At 42.3% G+C, this 26947-nt stretch overlaps 1 protein-coding gene across 1 annotated transcript in view; it reads left to right on the top strand.

Annotated features, from left to right (window-relative positions):
• TMC2 (transmembrane channel like 2) overlaps positions 1-26947 on the top strand; it is a 97759-nt gene that overhangs the window by 55475 nt on the left and 15337 nt on the right. Inside the window, exons 8-15 of the mRNA XM_065919158.1 lie at positions 1746-1888; positions 6632-6779; positions 12117-12305; positions 17464-17643; positions 19726-19875; positions 21801-21929; positions 23439-23506; positions 24511-24750. Of these exons, the coding sequence (XP_065775230.1) occupies positions 1746-1888; positions 6632-6779; positions 12117-12305; positions 17464-17643; positions 19726-19875; positions 21801-21929; positions 23439-23506; positions 24511-24750 (1247 nt within the window). The remainder of the gene's footprint in view (positions 1-1745; positions 1889-6631; positions 6780-12116; positions 12306-17463; positions 17644-19725; positions 19876-21800; positions 21930-23438; positions 23507-24510; positions 24751-26947) is intronic.

Below are 26947 nucleotides of genomic sequence, written 5' to 3'. Positions count from 1 at the left end.
ATGGTTAAGACTCTGCCTCCACTGCAGGGGACACAGGTTCAATCCCTGGTCAGGAAACTAAAGATCCCACATGCCATGTGGCATAGCCAAAGCTAAAACAAAAGAAAAAACTGCTTGTATAAGAAATGTGTTGACGTTTGGCCTATGTTCATAACTCAGTGAACTTTCCAGATGACCTGTACAAAATGATGTGTCAGTGAAAGATCCCACATCTTGATAGTAAAAGATAGAGCAATTGATTTTTTAAAACTTTATATTTTGAGATAACTTTAAACTTATAGAAGAGTTGCATAAATAGTACAGAGAGTTCCCATATACTGCTCACCCATTCACCTTATGATACCCATAGAACAATCATCAAAACTAAGAAATTAATCTTCATTCAGTATTGTTAACTGCAATACTGTATTTATTTGGATTTCACCCGTTTTTCCACTAATGTTCTTTTTCTGTCCCAGGACCCAATTCAAAATCTCACATTGATTTGTCAAGTCTCTTTACTCTCCTCCAACCTGTGACTGTTCTCTGTCTTTCAGTGACCTTGACACATTTGAATAGCTGATCAGTTGTTTTTGGAAAATGCCCCTGAATTTGGGTTTGTCTGATGTTCTCTCGTGATCGTATTAAGGTTATGCATCATTGGGAAGGATACCACAGAGGTAGCGTGACTTTCTCAGGGTGTCAAATCAGGGTTACATTATGCTGAGCTCTTGGTTAAAGTGGTATCTGCCAGAGTTCTCTGCTGTAAAGTGAGTATTTTTCCCTTTTCAATTACTTAGTATTTTGGGGAGAGCAATGGATCTTAAGGTATAAAAAGTTCATTATATGATTCATATTCCACATGATCGCTAACTTTTAGGAACTAGTTATGGGGTTGAGGTAAAATATCAAAGAAGAAATAGTCACAAGTGTATGAAAAATGCTATTAAAATTTGGCTCCTCTCTCCAACTACACATCTGTGTGAAGCCAGAATAATCCCATGTTTTATGTTCAGCAAAGATATAAAAGAAGTGCTGAAATTCTAAGTGAATATTATACCTAAACAACTACACCTAAAAAGTGTGCTAATTACACTTGAAGTCAATTATGTACTCGTTCTTCTGTGCTTAGTCGATCAGTCGTGTCCGACTCTTTGCGACCCCATGGATTGTAGCCCACCAGGCTCCTTTGTCCATGGGGATTTTCCAGGCAAGAATATTGGAGTGGCTTGCCATGCCCTCCTCCAGGAAGGTAAATTATACCCAGAACCAAACTGAAATTAAAACTCAAGTTAGATTGTGAGCTTTATCACACAGTTTTCTTTAGAAGTTTTGAGACACTGAGAAAGTTCATGGATTTCCATCTAGTTCCAGGGTGTTAAATTAAGACCCTGGGCACAGGAGGCAGAGCAGAGGGGAACTTGGAGTGGTGTGTGCAGGTGCACACACACACACACACATCCCTTATCCCTAACTTATCCCAAATGTTAACCATAATCCCCTCCCCATTCTGTATCTTGGTGTATTCTGTACTCAGTGTGATGGAAAAATAGAAGGGGAAAGGAAAGAGGGGAGAGTGGAGACCTGCACAGACTCTGGAGCAAACCAGGGGAGTGAAGGGAAGAACAAGAATGTCCAGAGCCTTTCCTTCCTCCCCTCCAGCTCCCATCATACCTCTGAGAAAGAAACCCCAGGTCAGACAGGAGGGTCTGATGACTGTCACTCTAAGCTCACTAACTCAGGGCATTTGCTTTGCTGACGCCCAGGGCTACATCAAGTATTCTGCTCTCTTCTATGGCTACTACAACAACCAGAGGACCATCGGGTGGCTGAGGTACAGGTTGCCCATGGCTTACTTCATGGTGGGGGTCAGCGTGTTCGGCTACAGTCTGATGATCGTCATTAGATCGTAAGTATGATTATCTCATTTACAGGCATTTAATCTTCCCACAAACAGCCCACTCCTATGGTCACACTGTGCCTACTTAGTTTCTTTTCAGGGATTTAGAGAGAAAACAAGGAAATAAATAAAGCAAATGCAGATTGTCATATGAGGCATGAAAGATATATAAAGGTTAATGTGGGAAGTTCTGGAAAATGGGATAGACACTCCTTTAGAAGAAGCTGGCACATCACTTTAGACAAAGCAGGAGCATGTGCAAAGGCCCTGAGGCAGTGAATATCCTACTGGGCCCCTAAAGTGGTCAAAAAACCAATGTAGGTCTTCCCTAGTGACTAAATGGTAAAAAAAAAAAAAAAAAAAAAAAAGAAGAAAATCTATGTGCCAGTTCAAGAAGCACAGATTTGATCTCTGATCCAGGAATATCCTACAGGATATGAAGCCCATGTGCCACAACTATTGAACCTGCACTCCAGACCCTGGAAGCCACAACGACTGAAGCCCACATGCCCTAGACCCCATGCTCCACAACAAGAGAAACCACTGCAATTGCAGCAATGAGTAGTCCCTGCTGTCCACAACCAGAGAAAGCCCACGTAGCAATGAAGACTCAGAACAGCCATAAGTAAATAAATAGAAATGATTAAAATCTTAAGAAAACAAAACAAAACAGTATGGCTTGAAAGGGAACATGGTACCTGGTAAGGAAATGCTGGAGAAGTTTTCGAGGCCTCTTTCTTCAGAGCCTGGCTTCCTCAGAAAAACCCTCTGCTGAATAGAGGGAACATACCTCAACATAATAAAAGCTATATATGACAAACCCACAGCAAGCATCACTCTCAATGGTGAAAAATTGAAAGCATTTCCCCTGAAATCAGGAACAAGACAGGGGTGCCCACTCTCACCACTACTATTCAACATAGTCTTGGAAGTTTTGGCCACAGCAATCAGAGCAGAAAAAGAAGTAAAAGGAATCCAGATAGGAAAAGAAGAAGTGAAACTCTCGCTGTTTGCAGATGACATGATCCTCTACATAGCAAACCCTAAAGACTCTACCAGAAAATTACTAGAGCTAATCAACGAATATAGTAAAGTTGCAGGATATAAAATTAATACACAGAAATCCCTTGCATTTCTATACACTAACAATGAGAAAACAGAAAGAGAAATTAAGGAAACAATACCATTCACCATTGCAACAAAAAGAATAAAATACTTAGGAGTATATCTACCTAAGGAAACAAAAGACCTGTACATAGAAAACTATAAAACACTGATGAAAGAAATCAAAGAGGACACAAACAGATGGAGAAACATACCGTGTTCATGGATTGGAAGAATCAATATTGTCAAAATGGCTATTCTACCCAAAGCAATCTATAGATTCAATGCAATCCCTATCAAGCTACCAACGGTATTTTTCACAGAACTAGAAGAAATAATTTCACAATTTGGATGGAAATACAAAAAACCTCGAATAACCAAAGTAATCTTGAGAAAGAAGAATGGAACTGGAGGAATCACCCTCCCTGACTTCAGACTCTACTACAAAGCCACAGTCATCAAGACAGTATGGTACTGGCACAAAGACAGAAATATAGATCAATGGAACAGAATAGAAAGCCCAGAGATAAATCCACGAACCTATGGACACCTTATCTTTGACAAAGGAGGCAAGGATATACAATGGAAAAAAGACAACCTAACAAGTGGTGCTGGGAAAACTGGTCAACCACTTGTAAAAGAATGAAACTAGAACACTTTCTAACACCATACACAAAAATAAACTCAAAATGGATTAAAGATCTAAATGTAAGACCAGAAACTATAAAACTCCTAGAGGAGAGCATAGGCAAAACACTCTCTGACATAAATCTCAGCAGGATCCTCTATGACCCACCTCCCAGAATATTGGAAATAAAAGCAAAACTAAACAAATGGGACCTAATGAAACTTAAAAGCTTTTGCACTACAAAGGAAACTATAAGTAAGGTGAAAAGACAGCCTTCAGATTGGGAGAAAATAATAGCAAATGAAGAAACAGACAAAGGATTAATCTCAAAAATATACAAGCAACTCCTGAAGCTCAATTCCAGAAAAATAAATGACCCAATCAAAAAATGGGCCAAAGAACTAAACAGACATTTCTCCAAAGAAGACATACAGATGGCTAACAAACACACGAAAAGATGCTCAACATCACTCATTATTAGAGAAATGCAAATCAAAACCACAATGAGATACCATTACACGCCAGTCAGGATGGCTGCTATCCAAAAGTCTACAAGCAATAAATGCTGGAGAGGGTGTGGAGAAAAGGGAACCCTCTTACACTGTTGGTGGGAATGCAAACTAGTACAGCCACTATGGAAAACAGTATGGAGATTTCTTAAAAAACTGGAAATAGAACTGCCATATGACCCAGCAATCCCACTTCTGGGCATACACACCGAGGAAACCAGATCTGAAAGAGACACGTGCACCCCAATGTTCATCGCAGCACTGTTTATAATAGCCAGGACATGGAAGAGCCTAGATGCCCATCTGCAGATGAATGCATAAGGAAGCTGTGGTACATATACACCATGGAATATTACTCAGCCGTTAAAAAGAATTCATTTGAATCAGTTCTAATGAGATGGACGAAACTGGAGCCCATTATACAGAGTGAAGTAAGCCAGAAAGATAAAGAACATTACAGCATACTAACACATATATACGGAATTTAGAAAGATGGTAACGATAACCCTATATGCAAAACAGAAAAAGAGACACAGAAGTACAGAACAGACTTTTGAACTCCATGGGAGAAGGTGAGGGTGGGATGTTTCAAAAGAACAACATGTATATTATCTATGGTGAATCAGATCACTAGCCCAGGTGGGATGCATGAGACGAGTGCTCGGGCCTGGTGCACTGGGAGGACCCAGAGGAGTCGGGTGGAGAGGGAGGTGGGAGGGGGGATCGGGATGGGGAATACGTGTAACTCAATGGCTGATTCGTGTCAATGTATGACAAAACCCACTGAAATGTTGTGAAGTAATTGGCCTCCAACTAATAAAATAAAATTAAAAAAAAAAAAAAGAAAGAAAAACCCTCTGCTGTAAGCTCACTTACAAAGATACAACAACGAGGCTAAACCAACGTCTATGGCAGTGACTAACCTTGGTGTCCTCTCCCACCCCAACTCTGCTTTTCTCTGTGGTCAGAAATGGCGTAATATGTTTGTGCCCCCTAATTCATATTCTCTGAAGAAGAAAACTTGGCTTACCCCCCAAATTGCCTTCTTCTAAGTCAGGGGGTCCCAGTCAGCACAGGCTGAGCACAGACGTGACCACCAGCCCCCCCTTCAGCAGGGCCACCGGAGGTCACATTTCCTGGAGGAGCAGAGCAGCTCTGTATGCAGCAGAAGCAGGGCGCCCTTTAGGCCCAGCCAGAACGCCCGCAAGGCGATGGGCAAGCCTAGCTGGGTTTTCTATCTCATCCATTCAGAGGAAAATGCTGCTATTCATGAGAGCCTGTCTGGCATGAGACAGTGACCACTACATGACATGTGGCTACCCAGCTCTATCAAGCAAAAGGAAAAAAAAACAAGGGGGCAGGCGAGACAGGCTTGGTTTTATTCTTAGCCCTGACATTGTTGCATTTTTCCCAGCTAAGCATAAGGACGTGGAATGTTTCCCTGCTAAACCAAAAAGCTAACTAAGGCAACCAGGCCCCTGAAACAGCAAATCCCAAAAGCCAACATATCAGACGGAGTCAGAGAGATGCAAACCCCCCATTGCATCTGATAGAGCCCCTGCCTGGGATTCTGTGGCTCTCCCAGGGTGGATCTCCAGGAAGCACAAAGAGAGAATGAGGACAGGGAGGATGAAATAGGGGGTTGCTAACGTAGGTCCAAGGTACTTTCCTCCAAGCTTGCTTAAGAAAAGGATGTGTGCATGATCTGGTTGCAAAACCAACTGATTCAGGGCTTATTGAATTTTATATCAGAGAAATATAATTTTTATCCAAGAAAATAGATGAATTAGAAGGGGATGTTCTTGAATTTATGGTTGCTAGGGGGAAGAATGAGGGGAAGGGATAGTTAGGGAGATAGACATCTACACACTGCTATATTTAAAACGGATAACCAACAAAGAACAACTGTACAGCACAGAGAACTCTGCTCACTGTTATATGGCAGCCTGGATGGGAGGAGAGTTTAAGGGAGAATGGATATATGTATATGTATATATGTGGCTGAGGCCCTTTGCTCTTCACCTGAAACTATCACCATATTTTTAATCGGTTATACCCCAATGAAAGTGAAAGTGAAAGTTGCTCAGTTGCATCCAACTCTTTGTGACTCCATGTCACAAAGACTCTGTACAGTCCATGGAATTTTCCAGGTCAGAATACTGGAGTGGGTAGCCTTTCCCTTCTCCAGGGATCGTCCCAACCCAATAGAATACCCCGACAGAAAAGTTTAAAAATAAAAAAAATACACGTCCAAAGAAGTAATGGCAATAAATTTAAAAAAAGAAAAAAGGAGGGGATGTTCTCTGTGAGAAGAGTTCTAAAACATCGGCAAGTGAGTCAAGTCACAAGAAATCAGACGTCAGGGTACAAAACATGGTTGTGTCCTGTAGGCATGCCGGCTCCTTGTTATCCAGCTGACAGCATGGATGCTCACAGGGCACTCTGACTTTGAGGGGATGGTGCTCTGGCTGACACAGAGCAGACCTAACAACAGCCGTCTGTGCCTAACAGGATGGCCAGCAACAACCAGGGCAGCACGAGTGAGGGGGAGAGTGACAACTTCACCTTCAGCTTCAAGATGTTCACCAGCTGGGACTACCTCATTGGGAATTCAGACACGGCTGACAACAAATACGCCTCCATCACCACCAGCTTCAAGGTAGTCACCTCAGGGCCGGTCCACGTCCTGGGGAACTCTGAGCCCCTCCGGTCACTGGGAGAGTTCTCCGAGGCGGGGCATGGGAAATAAGGTCCCCAACTCATCTGTGATAAGAGCTTTTCCAGAAGTGGGAGCCTAGCTCTCAAGCCTTCAAGAAAGAATGCTCATGAGTGGTACCCACCATCTGTTCCTTAATATGGTTGAGAATCATGGATGCTGGGTCCTGCCTCTTTCTTCTCAGAACTGCTTTCTGCTGGAGGAAGTGAAAGGACTCACTTGGGGCAGCTGTTCTCAACTTTTACACATATTTGCATGATCTGAGGAGCTTTCAAAAATCTTCTGGGCCCCACCCCCAGAGATTCTCATATAGTTGGTCTAGGGTGGGGTCCTGGCATTGGCTTTTTTAAAAACTTCCCCAGGCAATTAGAACACCCACAGAGAGTTGAGAACCCTGGTTTGGGGGTGTGGGAATAAAGGAATCAGTTAAATGTATAATTCCACACTTAATTATCTTATTAATTTGTCACAAGAGAGATGTGAGGTGGCCTACAGAATATAGAACAAAAACAAGCCTGAGGGTAAGCAGCTGGAATGAAGGGGGAAGCACTGCACATCTTAGTTTTTGCCTCCATGACTGTATATACCACTCAGGGTTCTTTACTATTAATTGAAGTATATTTGATTTACAACATTGTGTTAGTTTCTGTTGTACAGCAAAGTGATTCAGTTATACATATATATTCATTTTCATGTTCTTTTCCATTATAGGTTATTACAAGATATTGAATATGGTTCCCTGTGCTATACAGTAGGACCTTGTTGTTTATGTATTTTATATACAATAGTAGTTTGCATCTACTAGTCCCAAACTCCTAATTTATCACTCTGCTCTCTCCTTTAGTAAACATAAGTTTGTTTCTAAGTCTGTGCGTCGTTTCTGTTTTGTGAAAAAAAAGTTTATTTGTACCACTTTTTAGACTCCACATATAAGCAATATCATGACATTTGTCTGTCTCTGACTTACTTCACTTACTATGAGAATCTCTGGATCCATCCATGTTGCCACAAATGGCACTATTTCATTCCTTTTTATGGCTTTTTAAATTTTCATCCTTGTTAATATATAATTTTCCATATGTACCCCATCTTCTTTATTCATTCATCTGTGAATGGACTCAGGTTGCTTCCTTGTCTTTGCTATTGTAAACAGTGCTGCTTTGAACTTTGGGATGCTTATATCTTTTAGAATTAGAGTTTTCATCTTTTCCAAATATGTGCCCAGGAGTGGGATTACTGGATCATGTGGTAGTTCTACTTTTAGTTTTACTGTTCTCCATAGTGACAGTTTCCCAGGTAGCACTAGTAAAGAACTCGCCTGCCAATGCAGGAGACATAAGAGATGTGCGTTTGATCCCTGGGTCAGGAAGAGCCCCTGGAGGAGGACATGGCCACCCACTCCAGTATTCTTGCCTGGAGAAATCCTAGGACAGAGGAGCCTGGAGGGCTACAGTCCATAGACTCACGAAGAGTCGGGCATGACTGAAGTAACTTAGCATGCATGCATATAGTGGTTGCAACCACTTACATTCCCACCAACAGTGTAGGAGGGTTCCCTTTTCTCCACACCCTCTCCAAAATTTGTTATTTTCTCCCATTCTGTAGGTTGTCTTTTTGTTTTGCTTTTTTTTATGGTTTCCTTTGCTATGCAAAAGCTTGTAAGTTTGATTAGGCCCCATTTATTTATTTTTGTTTTGTTATTTTTATTGCCTTAAGAGAAGGAAGGAGACTTTTCAATCAACTAACAGTTATTGTGTTCAGATTCAGCTTCAACTAACTCATCAGGCAGTTAAAATACATTAATGCACACAGTTCTCACAACATGTGCCCTGTTATATAAGTATATTATTTTGGTTTTTAACATATTCAGAGGAGAAGCCTCCTCCTTCCTAGATATTCAAAGTGCTTCATACACATTGACCTGCTTTGCCTCTCTCTAATAGTCCTGGAGGAAAGGTCAAAACCCCTGTTGACCCCTACCCTGCCCTTAGATGCTCTGTCACAGCTCCCCATTGCTGAGAAGGACAGGAAAACTGAGCCAGCTCCCTGCTCCAAGAACTGCCAAGCCTAGAGGACGCTGGGGCTCATGACTCAAGCCCTGTTCCTGATGGGTGTACCTGCCTTCTGCAAGCAACAACTGGTATCAGTGGGAAGCAGTCCATTCTCCTCCCAGAAGGGCCAAGAGAGTGGAGAGGGAAGAAGGCAAGACCATCAAGCACTGCTGTGGTGTAGATCTGACCCCTGTAAAGTCCTGGAGTAACAAAGTCTGACTGATCAGAAGCATTGGACTGATCAGAAGCATTGGACTATCAAGAACTCTGAATGGTTTCAAATGGCCAGCAGGCACATAAAAAGATATTCAACATTGCTAATTATTCAGTTCAGTTCAGTCGCTCTTTGCGACCCCATGAATCGCAGCACGCCAGGCCTCCCTGTCCATCACAAACTCCCACAATTTACTCAAACTCATATCCATCGAGTCGGTGATGCCATCCAGCCATCTCATCCTCTGTCATCCCCTTCTCCTCCTGCCCCCAACCCCTCCCAGCATCGGGGTCTTTTCCAACGAGTCAACTCTTCTCATGAGGTGGCCAAAGTATTGGAGTTTCAGATTCAGCATCAGTCCTTCCAATGAACACCCAGGACTGATCTCCTTTAGGATGTGGTTGGATCTCCTTACAGTCCAAGGGACTCTCAAGAGTCTTCTCTAACACCACAGTTCAAAAGTGTCAATTCTTCGGCGCTCAGCTTTCTTTACAGTCCAACTCTCACATCCATATGTAACCAATGGAAAAACCATAGCCTTGACCAGACGGACCTTTGTTGGCAAAGTAATGTCTATCAAAACTACAATGAGGTGTCACCTCACACCAGTTAGAGTGGCCATCATGAAAAAATCTACAAATAACAAACGCTAGAGAGGTTATGGAGAAAAGGGAACCCTCCTTCACTGTTGGTGGGAATGTAAGTTGGTATAGCCACTACTGAAAACAGTATAGATGTTCCTCAGAAAACTAAAAGTAGAATTATGATATGATCCAGCATCCCACTCCTGTCCATATAGCCAGACAAAACTATAATTCAAAAAGATACATGCATTACTATATTCATAGAAGCACTAGTCACATTAGCCAATAGATGTACTATAATGTGTATATACACACACACACATACTACTTAGTCATAAAAAAGAATTAAATAATGCCATTTGCAGCAACATGGATGCAACTAGAGATTACCATACTAAGTAAAGTCAGAAAGAGAAAGACAAATACCATATGAGACCTCTTACATGTGGAGTCTGAAATATGACACAAATGAACCTATCTATGAAACAGAAACAGACTCACAAACATGGAGAACAGACTTGGGGTTCCAAGGGGGAGGGGGCTGAGGGAGGGGATAGAGTAGGGGTTCTGGTTTAGCAGATGTAAGCTTTTATATATGGAATAGATAAACAACAAGGTCCTACTGTATAGCCTAGAGAACTATATTCAATATCCTGTGATAAACAAAAATGGAAAGAATGTTTTTTTAAAAAGGAATGAATACATATATAACTGAATCACTTTGCTGTGTAGTAGTAATTAACACAACATTGTAGATTATATTCAACTTAAAAAACATAAAGAAATATCTCCTTCCAGGACTTTTGTGTCCAGGGGACCTCATTTTTCCACCCTGATTCTGCCACATACTAATTGTGCCACATTCTAGTTTCACATACTATAAAAAATGTACTAATGCAAGATATAAGTTTAATAATAAAAAATACATTGTATTTGTATACACTAGCAGCAAACAATTAGAAAGTAATTTCATTCCATTTATAATAAAATGACATGAAGTACAATAAAATGACATAAAGTATAAAAAATTCCAAGGAATAGATTTCGCACACACACACAAATGTGCAAAGCTGTCTACACCAAAAAGTACAAAACATTGCTGAAAGGAATTAATAAACTCTAAGTAAATGGAGAAATATACCATGCACATGGATTAGAACAGGGATCAGCAAACTATAGCCCAGGGTCCAAATCCAGCCTGCTGTCTATTTTTATAAATAAGATTTTATTGAAATAGAGTCATGCCTATTTATTATATATTATCTATAGTTGCTTTCATGCTACAGCAATACAGTTAAGTAGTTATGAGAGACACCATGTGACCTGCAAAACCAAAACTATTTACTTTCTGATTTTTTATAGAAGAAAGTTTGGTCAGAACTTTTTTTACAGAAAAAGTTGGTCCCTGGCTTAGAAGATTCGATATTTTTAAGATTCAGTTTTAATCTATTTGATCTGTAGATTTAAAATAATCCCAATGGGTTAGAAAAATCTCCGTGGGCATTAGTATCTATAATGTGGGTAATAAAGGTTACTACTATTGGTTTGTTGTTGGGATTAAGAAGAATAATGCATGGAAAGCATTTAGCACTGCAGCTGACATACAGTAAGTTTCCAATAAATCGAAGCTTTTGTCATTACATGTACCAAAGAGCAGTAACAACAAAAAATGTAATTTTTTAAGATTCCTCTTTTTTCTTCCAGTTTTATTGAAATACAATTGAAAGACAGCACTGTATAAGTTTATGGTGTACAGCATAATGCTTTGACTTACATCATGAAATGATTAACACAATCAGTTTAGTGAACATCCATCATCTCATACAGATACAAAATTAAACAAAAAATTTTTCCTTGTAATGAGAACTTAGGATTTACTCTCTTAACAACTTTCATATATAATATACAGTAGTGTTAATTAGGTTCATCATGTTGTACTTTGGGACTTCTTTATCTTATAAGTTTGTATCTCTTGACTACCTTCATCCAGTTCTCTCTCTGCCTACCCAACTCCTACCTCTGATAACCACAAATCTGATCTCTTTTTCTATAAGTTTGTTTGTTTAAATATAACTTACCTACAATTCAGTGTTATTTCTTGTTGTACGGCATAGTGATTCGATATTTCTATACAATTCAAAATGGTCACCGTGGTAAGTCTAGTTATAATATGTCACCAAAGATATTTGTACATTTTGTACATTTGTATACTTCATGCTCATGACTCACTTATTTTGCAAGTGGAAGTTTATGCCTCTTAATCTCCCTCACCTATACAAAATATATTTTCTTAAAGAAAAGAACTAACTCCCCACAAGGCAGCAGTGCTCTCTACCACCCCAATGATTTAGTTTCTGAAAATATAAAAAGTAGTCATCTCAGGAACCGATGATTCCTTGTTACTATTCACATCTCATTTTCACACATCCAGGAGTCAATAGTGGATGAACAAGAGAGCAACAAAGAAGAAAATGTCCATCTGACAAGATTTCTCCGTGTCCTGGCCAACTTTCTCATCATCTGCTGCTTGTGTGGAAGTGGGTACCTCATTTACTTTGTGGTGAAGCGATCCCAGGAATTTTCCAAAATGCAGAATGTCAGCTGGTATGAAAGAAATGAGGTAAGATGGTATACTGCTGAAGTAAATATCCTGAAATTACCCTCTTCCTATGCCATTCAGCTGAATTATTGAATTCTGGACTATGGGACTTATTTTAAAAAGTGAAATTACACAGCTTTCAAGTTACATAATATGAACATCTTGAACAGTCACTTGTTATTAGACTTTCATAGCTAGATAAAGCTGGATTCAATTAACATGTCAGTCAGCTAGATAGTCAGTTGTCTTAACATAAATTTTTTTTTAAAAATGGTCCTTTCCTCAGGTCTCTACAGTGCTGTAGATCATAAGTCAGTTGTCTAGTACTGCATGGGTTTAATTTCTGTTCCACTGCTCTGTTTGTCTATTCCTGCATTAATAACGTATTGATAAACTGTGACTCTATAGTATGTCTTGATACCAGATAGATTGAGTTCTCTCATCAAGATTCAAAATAAAACACATTAAGGTTTTATTGTGATTGTATTGAATCTATAAATCTCTCTCAGGAATTGACATCTGTGGTAGTTGGCACAATGGCTACAAGTTCTTCCCGTCCTTATATACATATTTTTTTGCAATGTGATTTTATGGCCCCACGCATGAAGAGGTAAAATCTGTTTCCCAATCCCTTGCCTTAGTCAATGAAACAATAACAACCATGATACAGTTCAGTTCAGTTCAGTTGCTCAGTCGTGATCGACTCTTTGCAACCCCATGGGCTGCAGCATGCCAGACCTCCCTGTCCATCACCAACTCCCACAGTTTACTCAAACTTATGTCCATTGAGTCAGTGATACCATCCAACCATCTCATCCTCTGTCATCCCCTTCTCCTCCTGCCCCCAATCCCTCCCAGCATCAGGGTCTTTTCCAACAAGTCACTTCTCATCAAGTGGCCAAAGTATTGGAGTTTCAGCTTCAGCATCAGTCCTTCCAATGAATATTCAGGACTGATCTCCTTTAGGATGGACTGGCTGGATCTCCTTGCAGTCCAAGGGACTCTCAAGAGTCTTCTCCAACACCACAGTTCAAAAGTGTCAGTTCTTCAGTGCTCAGCTTTCTTTATAGTCCAACTCTCACATCATACATGACTACTGGAAAAACCATAGCCTTGACTAGATGGACCTTTGTTGGCAAAGTAATGTCTCTACTTTTAATATGCTGTCTAGGTTAGTAATAACTTTCCTTCCAAGGAGTGAGCGTCTTTTAATTTCATGGCTGCAATCACCATCTGCAGTGATTTTGGAGCCCCAAAAAATAAAGTCCGTCAATGTTTCCACTGTTTCCCCATCTATTTCCCATGAAGTGATGGGACCAGATGCCATGCTCTTAGTTTTCTGAATATTGAGCTGCAGACTAACTTTTTCATTCTCCTCTTTCACTTTCATCAAGAAACTCTTTGGTTCTTCTTCACTTGCTACCATTAGGAGTGGTATCATCTGCATATCTGCGGTTATTGATATTTCTCCCAGCAATCTTTATTCTAGCTGTGCTTTTTCCAGCCCAGCATTTCTCATGATGTACTCTGCATATAAGTTAAATAAGCAGGGTGACAACATACAGCCTTAATGTACTCCTTTTCCTATTTGGAACCAGTCTGTTGTTCCATGTCCAGTTCTAACTGTTGCTTCCTGACCTACATACAGATTTCTCAAGAGGCAGGTCAGATGGTCTGGTATTCCCATCTCTTGAAGAATTTTCCACAGTTTATTGTGATCCACACAGTCAAAGGTATAGTTAATATTTGGTATAGTTAATAAAGCAGAAATAGATGTTTTTCTAGAACTCTCTTGCTTTTTTGATGATCCAGCGGATGTTGGCAATTTGATCTCTGGTTCCTCTGCCTTTTTAAAATCCAGCTTGAACATCTGGTATTTCATGGTTTATATAATGTTGAAGCCTGGCTTGCATAATTTTGAGCATTACTTTACTAGCATGTGAGATGAGTGCAATTGTGTGGTAGTTTGAGCATTCTTTAGCATTTCCTTTCTTTGGGATTGGAATGAAAACTAACCTATTCCAGTCCTGTGGCCACTGCTGAGTTTTCCAAATTTGCTGACATATTGAGTGCAGCTCTTTCACAGCATCATCTTTTAGGATTTGAAATAGGTCAACTGGAATTCCATTACCTCCACTGGCTTTGTTCATAGTGATGCTTCCTAAGGCCCACTTGACTTCACACTCCAGGATGTCTGACTCTAGGTGAGTAATCACACCATTGTGATTATCTGGGTCATGAAAATCTTTTTTGTACAGTTCTTGTGTGTATTCTTGCCACCTCTTCTTAATATCTTCTGCTTCTGTTAGGTCCATACTGTTTCTGTCCTTTATTGAGTCCATCTTTGCAAGAAATGCCCCTTGGTATCTCTAATTTTCTTGAAGAGATCTCTAGTCTTTCCCATTCTATTGTTTTCCTCCATTTCTTTGCACTGATCACTGAGGAAGCCTTTCTTATCTCTCCTTACTATTCTTTGGAACTCTGCATTCAAATGGGTATATCTTTCCTTTTCTCCTTTGCTTTTTGCTTCTCTTCTTTTCACAGCAACTTGTAAGGCCTCCTCAGACAGCCATTTTGCTTTTTTGCATTTTTTTTCCCTTGGGGATGGTCTTGATCCCTGTCTCCTGTACAATGTCACAAATCTCCATCCATAGTTCATCAGACACTCTGTCTATCAGATCTAGTCCCTTAAATCTATTTCTCACTTCCACTGTATATTAATAAGGGATTTGATTTAGGTCATACCTGAATGGTCTAGTGGTTTTCCCTACTTTCCTCAATTTAAGTCTGAATTTGGCAATATGGAGTTCATGATCTGAGCCCCAGTCAGCTCCCAGTCTTGTTTTTGCTGACTGTATAGAGCTTCTCCATCTTTGGCTGCATAGAATATAATGAGTCTGATTTCAGTGTTGACCATCTGGTGATGTCCATGTGTAGAGTCTTCTCTTGTGTTGTTGGAAGAGGGTGTTTGCTATGACCAGTGCATTCTCTTGGCAAAACTGTGTTAGCCTTTTCCCTGCTTTATTCTGTACTCCAAGGCCAAATTTGCCTGTTACTCCAGGTGTTTCTTGACTTCCTACTTTTGCATTCCAGTCCTCTATAATGAAAAGGACATCTTTTTGGGTGTTAGTTCTAGAAGGTCTTGTAGGTCTTCATAGAACCGTTCAACTTCAGCTTCTTCAGCATTAATGATTGGGGCATAGACTTGGATTACCATGATATTGAATGGTTTACCTTGGAAATGAACAGAAATTATTCTGTCATTTTTGAGATTGCATCCAAGTACTGCATTTCAGACTCTTTTGTTGACTATGATGGCTACTCCATTTCTTCTAAGGGATTCTTGCCCACAGTGGTAGATATAATGGTCATCTGAGTTAAATTCACTCATTTCAGTCCATTTTAGTTCGCTGACTCCTAAAATGTCGACTTTAGTTTGCTGACTCCTAAAATGTTCAGTCTTGCCATCTCCTGTTTGACCACTTCCAATTTACCTTGATTCATGGACCTAACATTCCATGTTCCTATGCAGTATTGCTCTTTACAGCATTGGACCTTGCTTCCATCACCATGATACAAGCAGACTTGAAAAGTGCTTGTGTTTTGGAACTTGCTTTCTTGGGAACCTAAAATATCCCTCATGTGGATGATGCCAGGCTGACCTCCTAAATGATGACAGACACATGGCCCAATTTTCTCATCACCCTAGGTGATAGTAGATCCACCACCAGATGTATAAGTGAAAACATCAGCCATCAGTTGACTATAGATATTAATACATGAATGAACCCAGGTGAGACCAGCAGAAGAACCACCTTGCTAAACCCAGAAAATATTACTGACCCAAAGAAGAAAGAATCTACCTCCCATCATAAGGCAAGAAAGGATAAAAAAGGAAATGTGGAACTGGCAGGACAAATATAAAGCACAAAATCAGATAGATTTAAATATAAGTGTATCAGTGATTTCAATGAATGTGAATGAATGATAGCTATAGCTCAAAGTCAGTGATGATCAGATTGAGTTTTTTAAAAATGCTATTTACACTTAATTTCTAAAACCCTGAGCTATGAAAGGGATTCAAAAGATGCTCAAGATGAATTCTGCCTTTAATGGAATTGTCAGTCTCCTCAGGAAGCAGGTTTGACAAGAATAAACTTTGGCACAACCAGTAATAGGCAGGAAGAATGTGATCAAATAAGACATTTCGCATTTCAGATGTATGGCAGGTGGGAAAGCCCATGTGAGCCAGAGAGACTGGGGGAATTTTATGGCAAAGGCAGGAATCAAGCTGAGCATCAGACAAATGTTAAGAGAAGGGCTGTGGTGGATGTGGTGCCAGGAAGGCTTTCTAGACAGGAAGAACCGCATGAGCAGGGCTAGAAGAATGAAGGTCATGAGAAGCCAACCCAAAGGTCAGTGTGAGCGGGCAGAGGGGAGTGAGCCGCAGTCCAGAAGAGCTGATCAACCTGCGCTTTGATCAGCAGTTCAGGATACTTTCCACTAGGTAGGCAGACTCGGCGGCAGAGAAAACGTTCTACTATGGCTGGCAGTTCCATTATTTGAGTCAGGAGTTTCCCAAAGTTGAAGCCAAAATTTAATTCTTACCAGGTTCTGTGCTGTCAGCTTATGACTTATCTCCTGATTCTCACAACAAAGTCCACCATCACCATTTTACGCACAAAGAAATAAGAAGCTCAGAGAAATTATGTAACTTTCCCTAAATTACAAAGCCAGCAAGCAATAGAGCAGGGTCTAAAACCCAGAGAGCTGACCCCAAAGGCCACACTCTGCACCACATGCCTCTACTGTTGGTTCTGTTCCATGATTTGAGCTTCTGGTCTTCCACTCTCCTGAGATGAGATGACTCTTAATGATTCACAACTGTTACCAAACACAGAGCACTGTCCCATGTGTTAATTCATTTCCTTCTCAAAGATAGTTTGCTATTTTTATCAATGCTACTGGTAACAATCATTGTGACAAGCAGGCCCAGAGTATGTTGGTTCCTATGTCAGGGTCACACAGCAAGTTGTGGAGACCCCAGGTGGGGCATTTCTAGAGGCAGAGGAGGGGGCAGGCAACCAGGAGATGGAGATGAATGACCCTGGGAGCACAGAGACGGTGGACAAGCAAGTGACATTGATGACAAACTAGCCCAGCTCTCCTGACTTCCCAGGTAGAAATTGTGATGTCTCTGCTTGGGATGTTTTGTCCTCCTCTGTTTGAAACCATTGCCGCCCTGGAGAATTACCATCCACGCATTGGACTGAAGTGGCAGCTGGGGCGCATCTTTGCACTCTTCCTGGGAAACCTCTACACCTTTCTCTTGGCCCTGATGGATGACGTCCACCTGAAGGTAGAGACCACAAACTTCTTCCCAATTCCTAGTGTCCACCATGTTGCTTGTTTAAATATAATAATTTCCTTTTGTATGATTTACATTAAGTAAATTTTAGAAAGATCAGAAAAATTAAATGAAAAAATGTTGCCAGATTCCTATGACCCAACTGTTAACATTTTGCTTCAGTTCTTTACTGTCTTTTTCTTAGGCTATCTTTTTTCACATCCTCCTCCTGTCATTTGATAACCTTAATATTTTGTCTGCAGCCTTTCCAGTACTGTTTCTTAGCTGCCATATGTGTTTACCAGCTGACAAGTGTCCATTGAAATAATAAGTGATGGGTGAGTTACCCTTTCATCCCTGCTCACCAGTTATGGTGCACCCACCAAGTCAGGCCCTGGGGGTACAGCAGAGAGCAAGACACAGTTCTGTTCCATGGGAGACAGACTCATTCATCACAGCACTCTGGGCCAGGTGCTTCAGTGGGGGTGAGTCCAGGGCAGCGGGACAGTGCTCAGGAGGGGCTGCAGACCCCACCATAAGGAATCTTAGCGGACACTGGAAAAAATCAGAGGGAAGAGCTTATGCAAATAGAGAACTGTGAGTTAGCTGAACAATAGCGTGGAGGGCAGGAAGTGAAAGGTGAAACTGGGGCAAGGGTCAGATGGTGATGCTCCTCTTTCCCATACCTCCCTCCTCATGAATTTTCCTGAGATTAACAAGAAGCTGCTGGAAGATTCTAAGCATAGTAGTGACTAGATCTGGCCCTTGCCTACCCTCCATCTGCAGCCTGCATCTCTCACTTCCCTCCTACCCTAATAAACTGCTTCACCCTTCCGAGCTCACATTTCCTCCTCTCTTGCCTCACTCTCCACTCTCCTCCCCTTGTTTGATGAGTTGAGTTATCCTCCTGCAGTTTGGCTCAGATGTCCCCACCTCCAGGAATGGGCCCCATGGTCTGAAGTGGATTTCCTCAGTTCCCAGAGAAAATTTCCCACAGCTTTTATCACTCTGTTCTGCAAGTATCTGTTTATCTCTGTCATTTACTGTTGGTCCTTTAATGGACCAGAACCTGGTGGTCCGTAATCGACAATAAGAAAGTAAAAGAGAAAGAGGTTGATATTCCCTGGTTTACGCAGAGAACCAATAAAGCTCTTTGCACAGAGCTTGCACAGCTTCACGTAGGCACCAGGCGCCCTCTCCAGGGGGTTAAGGCACGGTGCGCCTTCTCGAGAGGCTCTTAGAAGCCCGGGAAAGAGAGTTCAAGAGGGCTTCCGTGCTCCAAGGAATTAGCCTGAAAGAGAGAAAGAGAGAGAGAGAAAAGGAAAGAAAGACACGGGGACCCAAGCTCTTATGGAACAAAGGTGTTTTATGCAACATGGTGTGGGTATATATACTGTCTTACAAGATAGCTATTCTCAGCAAAGATAAAGATTAGAATTCCAGACTTACAAAACATAAGGTGATCCATATTAAAGAGAGAGAGTTGTAAACAATCACTTTTACTGTATGGTTCGTAAAAAGGAAGAGGGTACTTATCATTGTATAGAAAAACTAATGAAGGAAATCCATGGATTCCTCAGCCCCGGGAGAGGCTTGCCTCTTCTCTTAATTCCTGAATATTCAGAAATTAATAAGGAACAGAGGATTCATGACAGATCCAAAACAGCACACAGGAAGCCTCCGGTTAAATGCTTCCTGACAACTTACTACTAGACTGAGGAAGTGTAAGTGTCGCTTACTAGACTGGCAATTTTCTGAGGTAAACCATTCCCTCCTGTGTCACTCACGTGTCTCCATTGCCTTACATGCCCAGAATAAATTAACCTCTAAATAAGAATGAATACTTGGATGGGTGAATAATAACTTAAAGAAGAAAAATTCCTGGAAAAGACCCAGGGACTTCAGCCAGTTGCCCCCCTCTTCTCTATAGACTCAAAGGCTGGGGAGGGCAGTTCTGCAGAGACCCTGTTAAGGGATAGGGCAGAGGCTAGATGGCAGGGTTGTGGCATATGCTGGCTTGAATTGTTCTTTCTGTAGAAACTGTTGGACCTTCCCTGGCTCTTTCCAACCCCACATCTCCATCTTCCCTTCTAGCTTTCTAATGAAGAGACGATAAAGAACATCACTCACTGGACTCTGTTTCACTACTACAACTCCTCAGGTTGGAATGAGAGTGTCCCCCGCCCGCCCCTGCACCCTGCGGATGTGCCCCGGGGTTCTTGCTGGGAGACGGCTGTGGGCATTGTGAGTAATCACGCTTTCCTGAAAAGGTGGTCCCTATTCTCAGCTCTTTGTTATCCCTTCCTTGATGTTTCCATGTCTCCAAAATGTCAAGCCAGCATTTCCTAGAAAAGTTCCACTTTTTCACATTGCCCTTTTTTTCAGTGTCCCACACATTTCTCTATGTCCTCCATCTGCCAATCTAATACCACTTGATTGTATTTAGTTTTACTGCAGATTTCACTAAAAGCCTGAGGTTCTCCACCTGGAAATCATAAGTAGATAATCCTAAAAACTGGGTACAGGATTTTGTGTGTATATGCATCTGTGCATTTTTCTGTAAAGAGAATTAAAGGTTTTCATTAGAAAGTCAGAAATTAACAACCATTTCCACTTACCTACTTTCACTACTCTCCTTGTACTTACACAGTGCAGGTTTCTAAGGCTAGTGTTCTTTGCCTCCGTAGGCAGAAATCTGAAGTATTCACAGGTAACATAGGGATCAGCTGCCTTCTCCTCCTGGCATGGGGTTTCTATTCACCTGTCACCGCTGAATAATCCACTCCCCTAAAGCATTAGAAAATAATGTTTTTAACTGAGGATAATGAAGTCCAGTGGAAGAGGGGATTACATCACACACTCTGACAAACACTGCCTACAGGCCCATCAACAGATATTTTCCTTCCACAGAGTCTAGTTCCCACGGGGTCCTGGGGGATTTTATCTCTACTTGCTTCATGAAGGACTAAGACACACCACTTCTCATCTCCTCTGGCCCAGATTCCCCCATTCTCATCAAATCCTCTTCATCTTTAATGTGAAGAGCAACTCACATTTATAAACCCATCATAGTTGTGTAACAGAGAAAGTCTTCACATGAGTAAAACCCACCTTCTTTGGAAGACAGAAGAGTTCCCATGTGATTCCTTTGGAATATTCTGCTGTAGAATTTCTCTATTCCTACCTCATATCCTTGGAGGGCATCTCTCTTGACTTCCTCCCTGAATGCCCATCACTGATTAAAGCTTGCTTCTTTCTGAGCTTGCTGGTGATGATAGGTTTAAAGTGTTATGTCCTGCTTACCTATGTTCATCTCCACCCCAGGCTCCAGAGCATCACCTTGCACAGATGTGAAGACCAAATACAAGTTGGTTTGTCTTTTACTTAAGAGCATTAGTATTGAGGAAAAACCGTAAAAACTCATCAGCTGTTCATCCAGCAAACATTTGTTAATCATCTTGGAAGAAATGAATAAAGCAGGCCCTATGCCCCTGGGAACTCCAAGTCTTTGGATGTCTTGAAGGTTTTAATGATATCTGGTAGATCTTTTCAACTTTTTAAAAAATTAATAAATTATATGTACTCTGCAAAGCAGAGAAAACTTTGTTTCTTTGCTTTGAGCTCTTCTTCCATGTGCCTCTGTAAAAAACCTAGATTATTTTCTCTACATACCAAAAAGAAAAAATTCAATCAGCAGGGGTGAAGAATGTCAGCAGCTGTCCCCGAGGACAGTGGTCAGATTCAGCCTTAGTTGGTACAGATGGTACTTCAGAGCAGGTGGGGGAAGCAAGGAGTAAGCCTTCAGATCTTTCATTTGTGCAATAGTGCTGATAACTACCAAATACTGGGTGTTGCCAACTGCCAGGAAATCTGTATGCATAATCACTAAGTTTCCCAATAACTTTGCAAGGTTAATGTCAACATCAAAATGTTCAGGGACTATTCAAACCAATAAATTAGTAACTTGTAACTAATTTAACTGGAACTTATAGCAAGCATTTTTCAAAGCATGGAGTCTTATCTGTACCACCATTCTGCTACCATCAATCTGAGAGTCACAAAAGAGAATATGGAGTGGGGGTGGGGGGCATGGCATGGCTGCAGTCAGTTGGGAGAAGTGGGTATGGTCAAACCCTGACCACCCCCTTTCGCTTTGTTCCTTTTTGCAGGAATTCATGAGGCTGACAGTGTCGGACATGCTGGTAACATATATCACCATCCTGCTGGGTGACTTCCTGCGGGCTTGTTTTGTCCGGTTCATGAACTACTGCTGGTGCTGGGACCTGGAGGCTGGATTTGTAGGTCACCGTTTCCTGAACATTCTGCAGAAAGGCATTCCAACCATTCTCTCTGATACAGTTAGATGCATTCTATTATTTTCTTTAGATGTTTAATGTTAATCTCTACTCTGTGAAGTAGTAAAGTATTTCATTTTTTCCTAGGCAAGACACAAAATCCAATAGATAAAAAAGCTTTTTTTTAATATTTTCAAATTTTAAATTCCCAAGATTTAACCTTCCTGTATTCGGATTTGGCATGTTTCCTCCTTTGATCCACATTCATGTGGCCTTCCTTTTCTCTCTCCTCACTTTGTTTTCCTCTTCCCTCATTCCTGTCACTTTTTATCTCCATATCTGGAAGACAAATCAGGAAGCAGATTTAAGCTGGCCTCAGAAAGACCCCAACTCCCCACTGCAGCTCCCCAGCGCTCACACGCTTTGTGTCCTTTCAAACAGTTGACTGACCTCCAAAACTCTGAAAATCAGAGTCAGGTTGAAAATGTGAATCTGTCTGAGCTCACTCCTTTCCAAGAGGAAGATGAGAAGGAGAAAAGAGAATTGGAGGAGTGATTGATTGATTTTGTTTGCTTTTAAAGCTTTCTTTACGTTTGACTCCTCGATTAATTATTTGCATTTTGTTATTTATTATATTTACACCTTAGATTACTTGATTATAATTTCAACATACATTTCTGATTAAAGCATTGATAAAACGTTCTCTTAAGGGGTCTCCCAAGAACAAACTGTCAACCTGCAGGCCCTACAAGGTAAAATTCTCTCTCATTTTTTTAAAGTTTGACTATACCTTGCAGCTTGTGGAATCTTAGTTCTCTTACCAGTGATTGAAGCTGGACCCCCAGTAGTAGAAGGGTGGAGCCCTAATCCCTGGACCGCCTTGTAATTTCCAAAAAATTTCTCATTTTTTAAATTGAAGAAGACATTGAAGAATGCTTCAAGCTTGAGAAATTTAAAACTCTTTTTAGGGGCTTCCCTGTTGGCTCAGTGGTAAGGAATCTGCCTGCCAGTTCAGGACCACAGTTTCAATCCCTAGTCTGGGCAAATCCCACATGCCACGGGACAACTAAGTCCGTGGTTCAACCACAAGTATTGAACCTGTGCGCTACTGAGTCCGTGAGTCACAAGTACCAAAGCCCAGGCACATTGCAAAGCCATGTGCTCTGCAACAAGAGAAACCACTGCAATGAGAAGCCTGCCTACTGCAGCTGGAAAGTAGCCCCTGCTTGCCACAACTGAAGAGCAGCAACAAGCTCTCCGCGAGCAGCAATGAAGACCCAGCACAGTCAAAAATAAATAATAAATAAATCTTAAGGGAAAAAAATAAAACCTCCTTTTAAAAAGTTGAAAACATGTTAAAGAAATAGAACCCTGAATCTAAGGTTCCTCTCTGCTCACCAGAGCAGGCTCTTTGGGGTGGAGTGGCTTGGTCAGTTGGCTGGTAGTGGGATCTGGCTGACACCACCTAACAGACTTTCTCTCTCTCTCTCCTCTTTCTCTCTTTCCCTCCAGCCCTCATATGCTGAGTTTGATATTAGTGGAAATGTGCTTGGTTTGATCTTCAACCAAGGAATGATCTGGTGAGTTATGCATTTCCTCTGGGCATCACCTCATCTGGGGAATCAAAAAGCTGGAATCCCAGGCTTAGCCTCTCAGTCAGCAGGAGAGAGACCAGACAAGTCATCTGACCTCTCTGAGCTCCTTTCCAGCACTTGAGCAGGACTAGATTTGAACCAGGACGGTGTCTGGCCCACTCTGTTGCTACCATGTACATAGCAAGGGGAGAGAAGAGTGAAGGAGAGAGGAGGAAAAAAGGAAGAGGGAGAAAGGAGAGAGGAGAGAAGCAAGAAAGGAAAAAGGAAAAAGTAGGATGGGAAGGAAGGAAGAGAAAGAAAGGGAGGGAGAAGGAAGTGGTGGGGAGGAAAGATAGGAAAGAGGGAGACACATGAACTAAGGAAGCTGCCTGACTTCAGCCAAAGGCTTTCAAGTGTGTTAGTTGCTCAGTCATGTCCAGCTCTTTGTGACCCCATGCACTGTAGCCCGCCAGGCTCCTCTGTCCATGGCATTCTCCAGGCAGGAATACTGGAGTTGGTTGCCATTTCCTTCTCCAGGGGATCTTCCTGACCCAAGGATTGAACCCTGGTCTCCTGCATTGCAGGCAGTTTCTTTATCATCTGACCCACCAGGGGACCTGGCAAAGGCTTTCAAGGGCTCATTGCAAGCCAACATCCAATTCTTTTAATTTAAGGACTTCAGATACTTTTCTGAGCAGCAGTGCAGTTTAATGGAGACCACAGAGTAACAGGAGGCCATGTAGTTTGCTCCATGGCTGGAGGTGGGGCAGTGGTAAAATCCTGGCTAGAACCCAAGCCAGTAATGCTTGGAGCATCCCTGTCCTGAGGAATGGATGGCTATGGCTTAGTGATAAATGTCCTGGCTAAGTGTGAGATCCCTTCCCTTGGGACCTACAGGGAAGGTAGCAAGGCCTCCTGCCCCTAGCCCATCAGCCCCATTTCCTTCTGCCATCTTTCCCTGGCCTCACCTGCTGTCTAGTCAACCAGGTGTGCCATCTCTGCCCTTCCAGGATGGGTTCCTTCTACGCCCCAGGACTGGTGGGCATCAATGTGCTGCGCCTGCTGACCTCCATGTACTTCCAGTGCTGGGCGGTGATGAGCAGCAACGTCCCCCACGAACGCGTGTTCAAGGCCTCCCGCTCCAACAACTTCTACATGGGCCTCCTGCTGCTGGTGCTCTTCCTCAGCCTCCTGCCCGTGGCCTACACCATCATGTCCCTTCCGCCCTCCTTCGACTGCGGGCCATTCAGGTGCACAGTCTCGGTTGGAGGGGAGCAGCTCCTCTCCTGGGGCAGTCTGCTCAGAGGTCTCAGGCCCAGAATTCCAGTTCTGATATCACATCAGCCTGCAAAAGGCCATGGAGTGGAGCTTTGGGAAAGTTGTCAACACTGTCAACAGAGCTTTCTGCAGGATGGAGATGTTCTATGTCTGTGCTATCCAACATGGTAGCCACCAACCACATCTGGCTGTGGAGCACTCAAAATGAGGACCAAGAAGTTCAATTTCTAATTTTATTTCATTTTAATTAGTTTTAATGTAAATAACCAGCAGTGGCTAATGGCTACCATATTTGTTATGGTATGGTTATGGTTCTCCAACTCATAGTTAGAACTATGGTTCTAACTTTTTAACATATGGATAATCTACTGCCCTGGATTACTTTAGGATGAGTTAACAGGGGATATTCTGAAAATGAAATGACCATCCATTTACAAGTGCCATTCAAATGTAAAGCAGCTGCCGAGACTCTTCACTGAGTCCCCATGCTCTACAGAGCACTGTGGGCCAGACTAGGTTCAGAGACACTGTATAAAGAGATAATTATGTAAGGAGGTAGATGGAGAGGTAATGTGCATCCACTACTCTGTTTTCAAATGCAACACCCTCTGAAAACAAAGCCCTTTCTTTCCTGTGTAAAAAAAGACTGTGGTTCAAGAGTTTGGGATGCTGCCCCCGCTATCAGCCACTTCCTTACTTAGGAATGCACAGTGCACACTCCTTTATTCAAGGCTCTGCAGTAACGTGCAGTGACAAATGGTGTGCAAGCTGGTGCCTCTATCCCCACTAACCACAGACCCTTGCTTCACAGAACACCATCCAGGGCCAGGAGGAGGGTGAGACGAGTAAGGTGCCCACCCTGCACTTGTACAAGCCTGAGGGCAGTACCTCCTTAAACTGTGCGCCCAAGGCCTCACCCACCTCACTGCAGTCCCAGCCCTGCCTGCTAACATGGGTCCACATGCTTTGGGAAATGCTGGGCTGGAACTTGGTTTATAACATTCTGACCTTGAGAAAGCCTGTGGTTGTGCCCCACAGCAAAGGCCTGGAGTTCTGAGGAGTCCTTGGCAGGAGGACTCACAGTAGAGTGTGATGGGGTTGCAAAGGGGTCCAGACAGGAAGAAAAGGGGGGCTGAATCCAGAGTGGAGGACCACACTGACAGCAGTAGGAGGCCTGCGTGCCAGGCCGAGGGAAAACCACAGCGGCAGAAGTGGCAGAAGCCTCTTTTGGCTTCTTCCTGAGCAAGGTTTGGAAGGCTGGGCTCTGGAAGTGAACACTGGTGCCCCTTTTCCCAGACCACCCACCTGTCCCAGGCAGGAGGTCAGTGACTGGACCCCCACCATGTCTGGCCCTCAGCACCTACCCCACTCTTGCTTCATCTGCTTCCTGAGGCCCTTGACAGCCAACCCCCAGATATCAGAGAAAGGGACCTGAAGAGCCCAGGAGAACATATAGCTGCCACCTCCTTCCTATCACTCTTCTGATCAAAACCCACCAACTGCTAGAACATTCATCACAGCTGTTCTCTCACTTGCTTCAGTGAAAGTGAAAGTTGCTCAGTCCTGTCTGACTCTTCACGACCCCATGGACCATGCAGTCCGTGGGATTCTCCAGGCCAGAATACTGGAGTGGGTAGCCTTTCCTTTCTCCAGGGGATCTTCCCAACCCAGGGATCAAACCGAGGTCTCCCTCATTGTGGGTGGATTCTTTACCAGCTAAGTCACAAGGGAAGCCCAAGAATACTGGAGTGGGTGGCCTATCCCTTCTCCAGGGGATCTTCCTGACCCAAAAATTGAACCAGGGTCTCCTGCATTGCAGGGGGATTCTTTACCAACTGAGGTGTCAGGAAAGCCACTTGCTTCAGAGCTTTACTCAGTGGCCTCATTTTCAGTGAGGCCTTCCCGAGAGACAGTAACTAAAATCACACATACATACACACACATACACCTTATCATTACTTCTGATTATCACATCTCTTTATCAACATCTAGCATGCCACTCTTTTTCCTTTTTTAATCTTATTTGTTGCCCATCTCCCCACCAGATCATAAGCTCCATGAAGGTGTGATTTTCTTTTTCTTCCTTTCTCTCTGGTTTATACCCGGTATCTAGGAGAAAACACCTAGTTTATGGTCAGTGCTTTAACCAGCCTCTTCACCTTGCATAAA

Source organism: Muntiacus reevesi, chromosome 2 (genome assembly GCF_963930625.1).
Source record: "Muntiacus reevesi chromosome 2, mMunRee1.1, whole genome shotgun sequence".
Taxonomy (NCBI): domain Eukaryota; kingdom Metazoa; phylum Chordata; class Mammalia; order Artiodactyla; family Cervidae; genus Muntiacus; species Muntiacus reevesi.
Note: the sequence above shows the minus strand (reverse complement) of the source record. Positions and strands in the feature narration are given on the sequence as shown.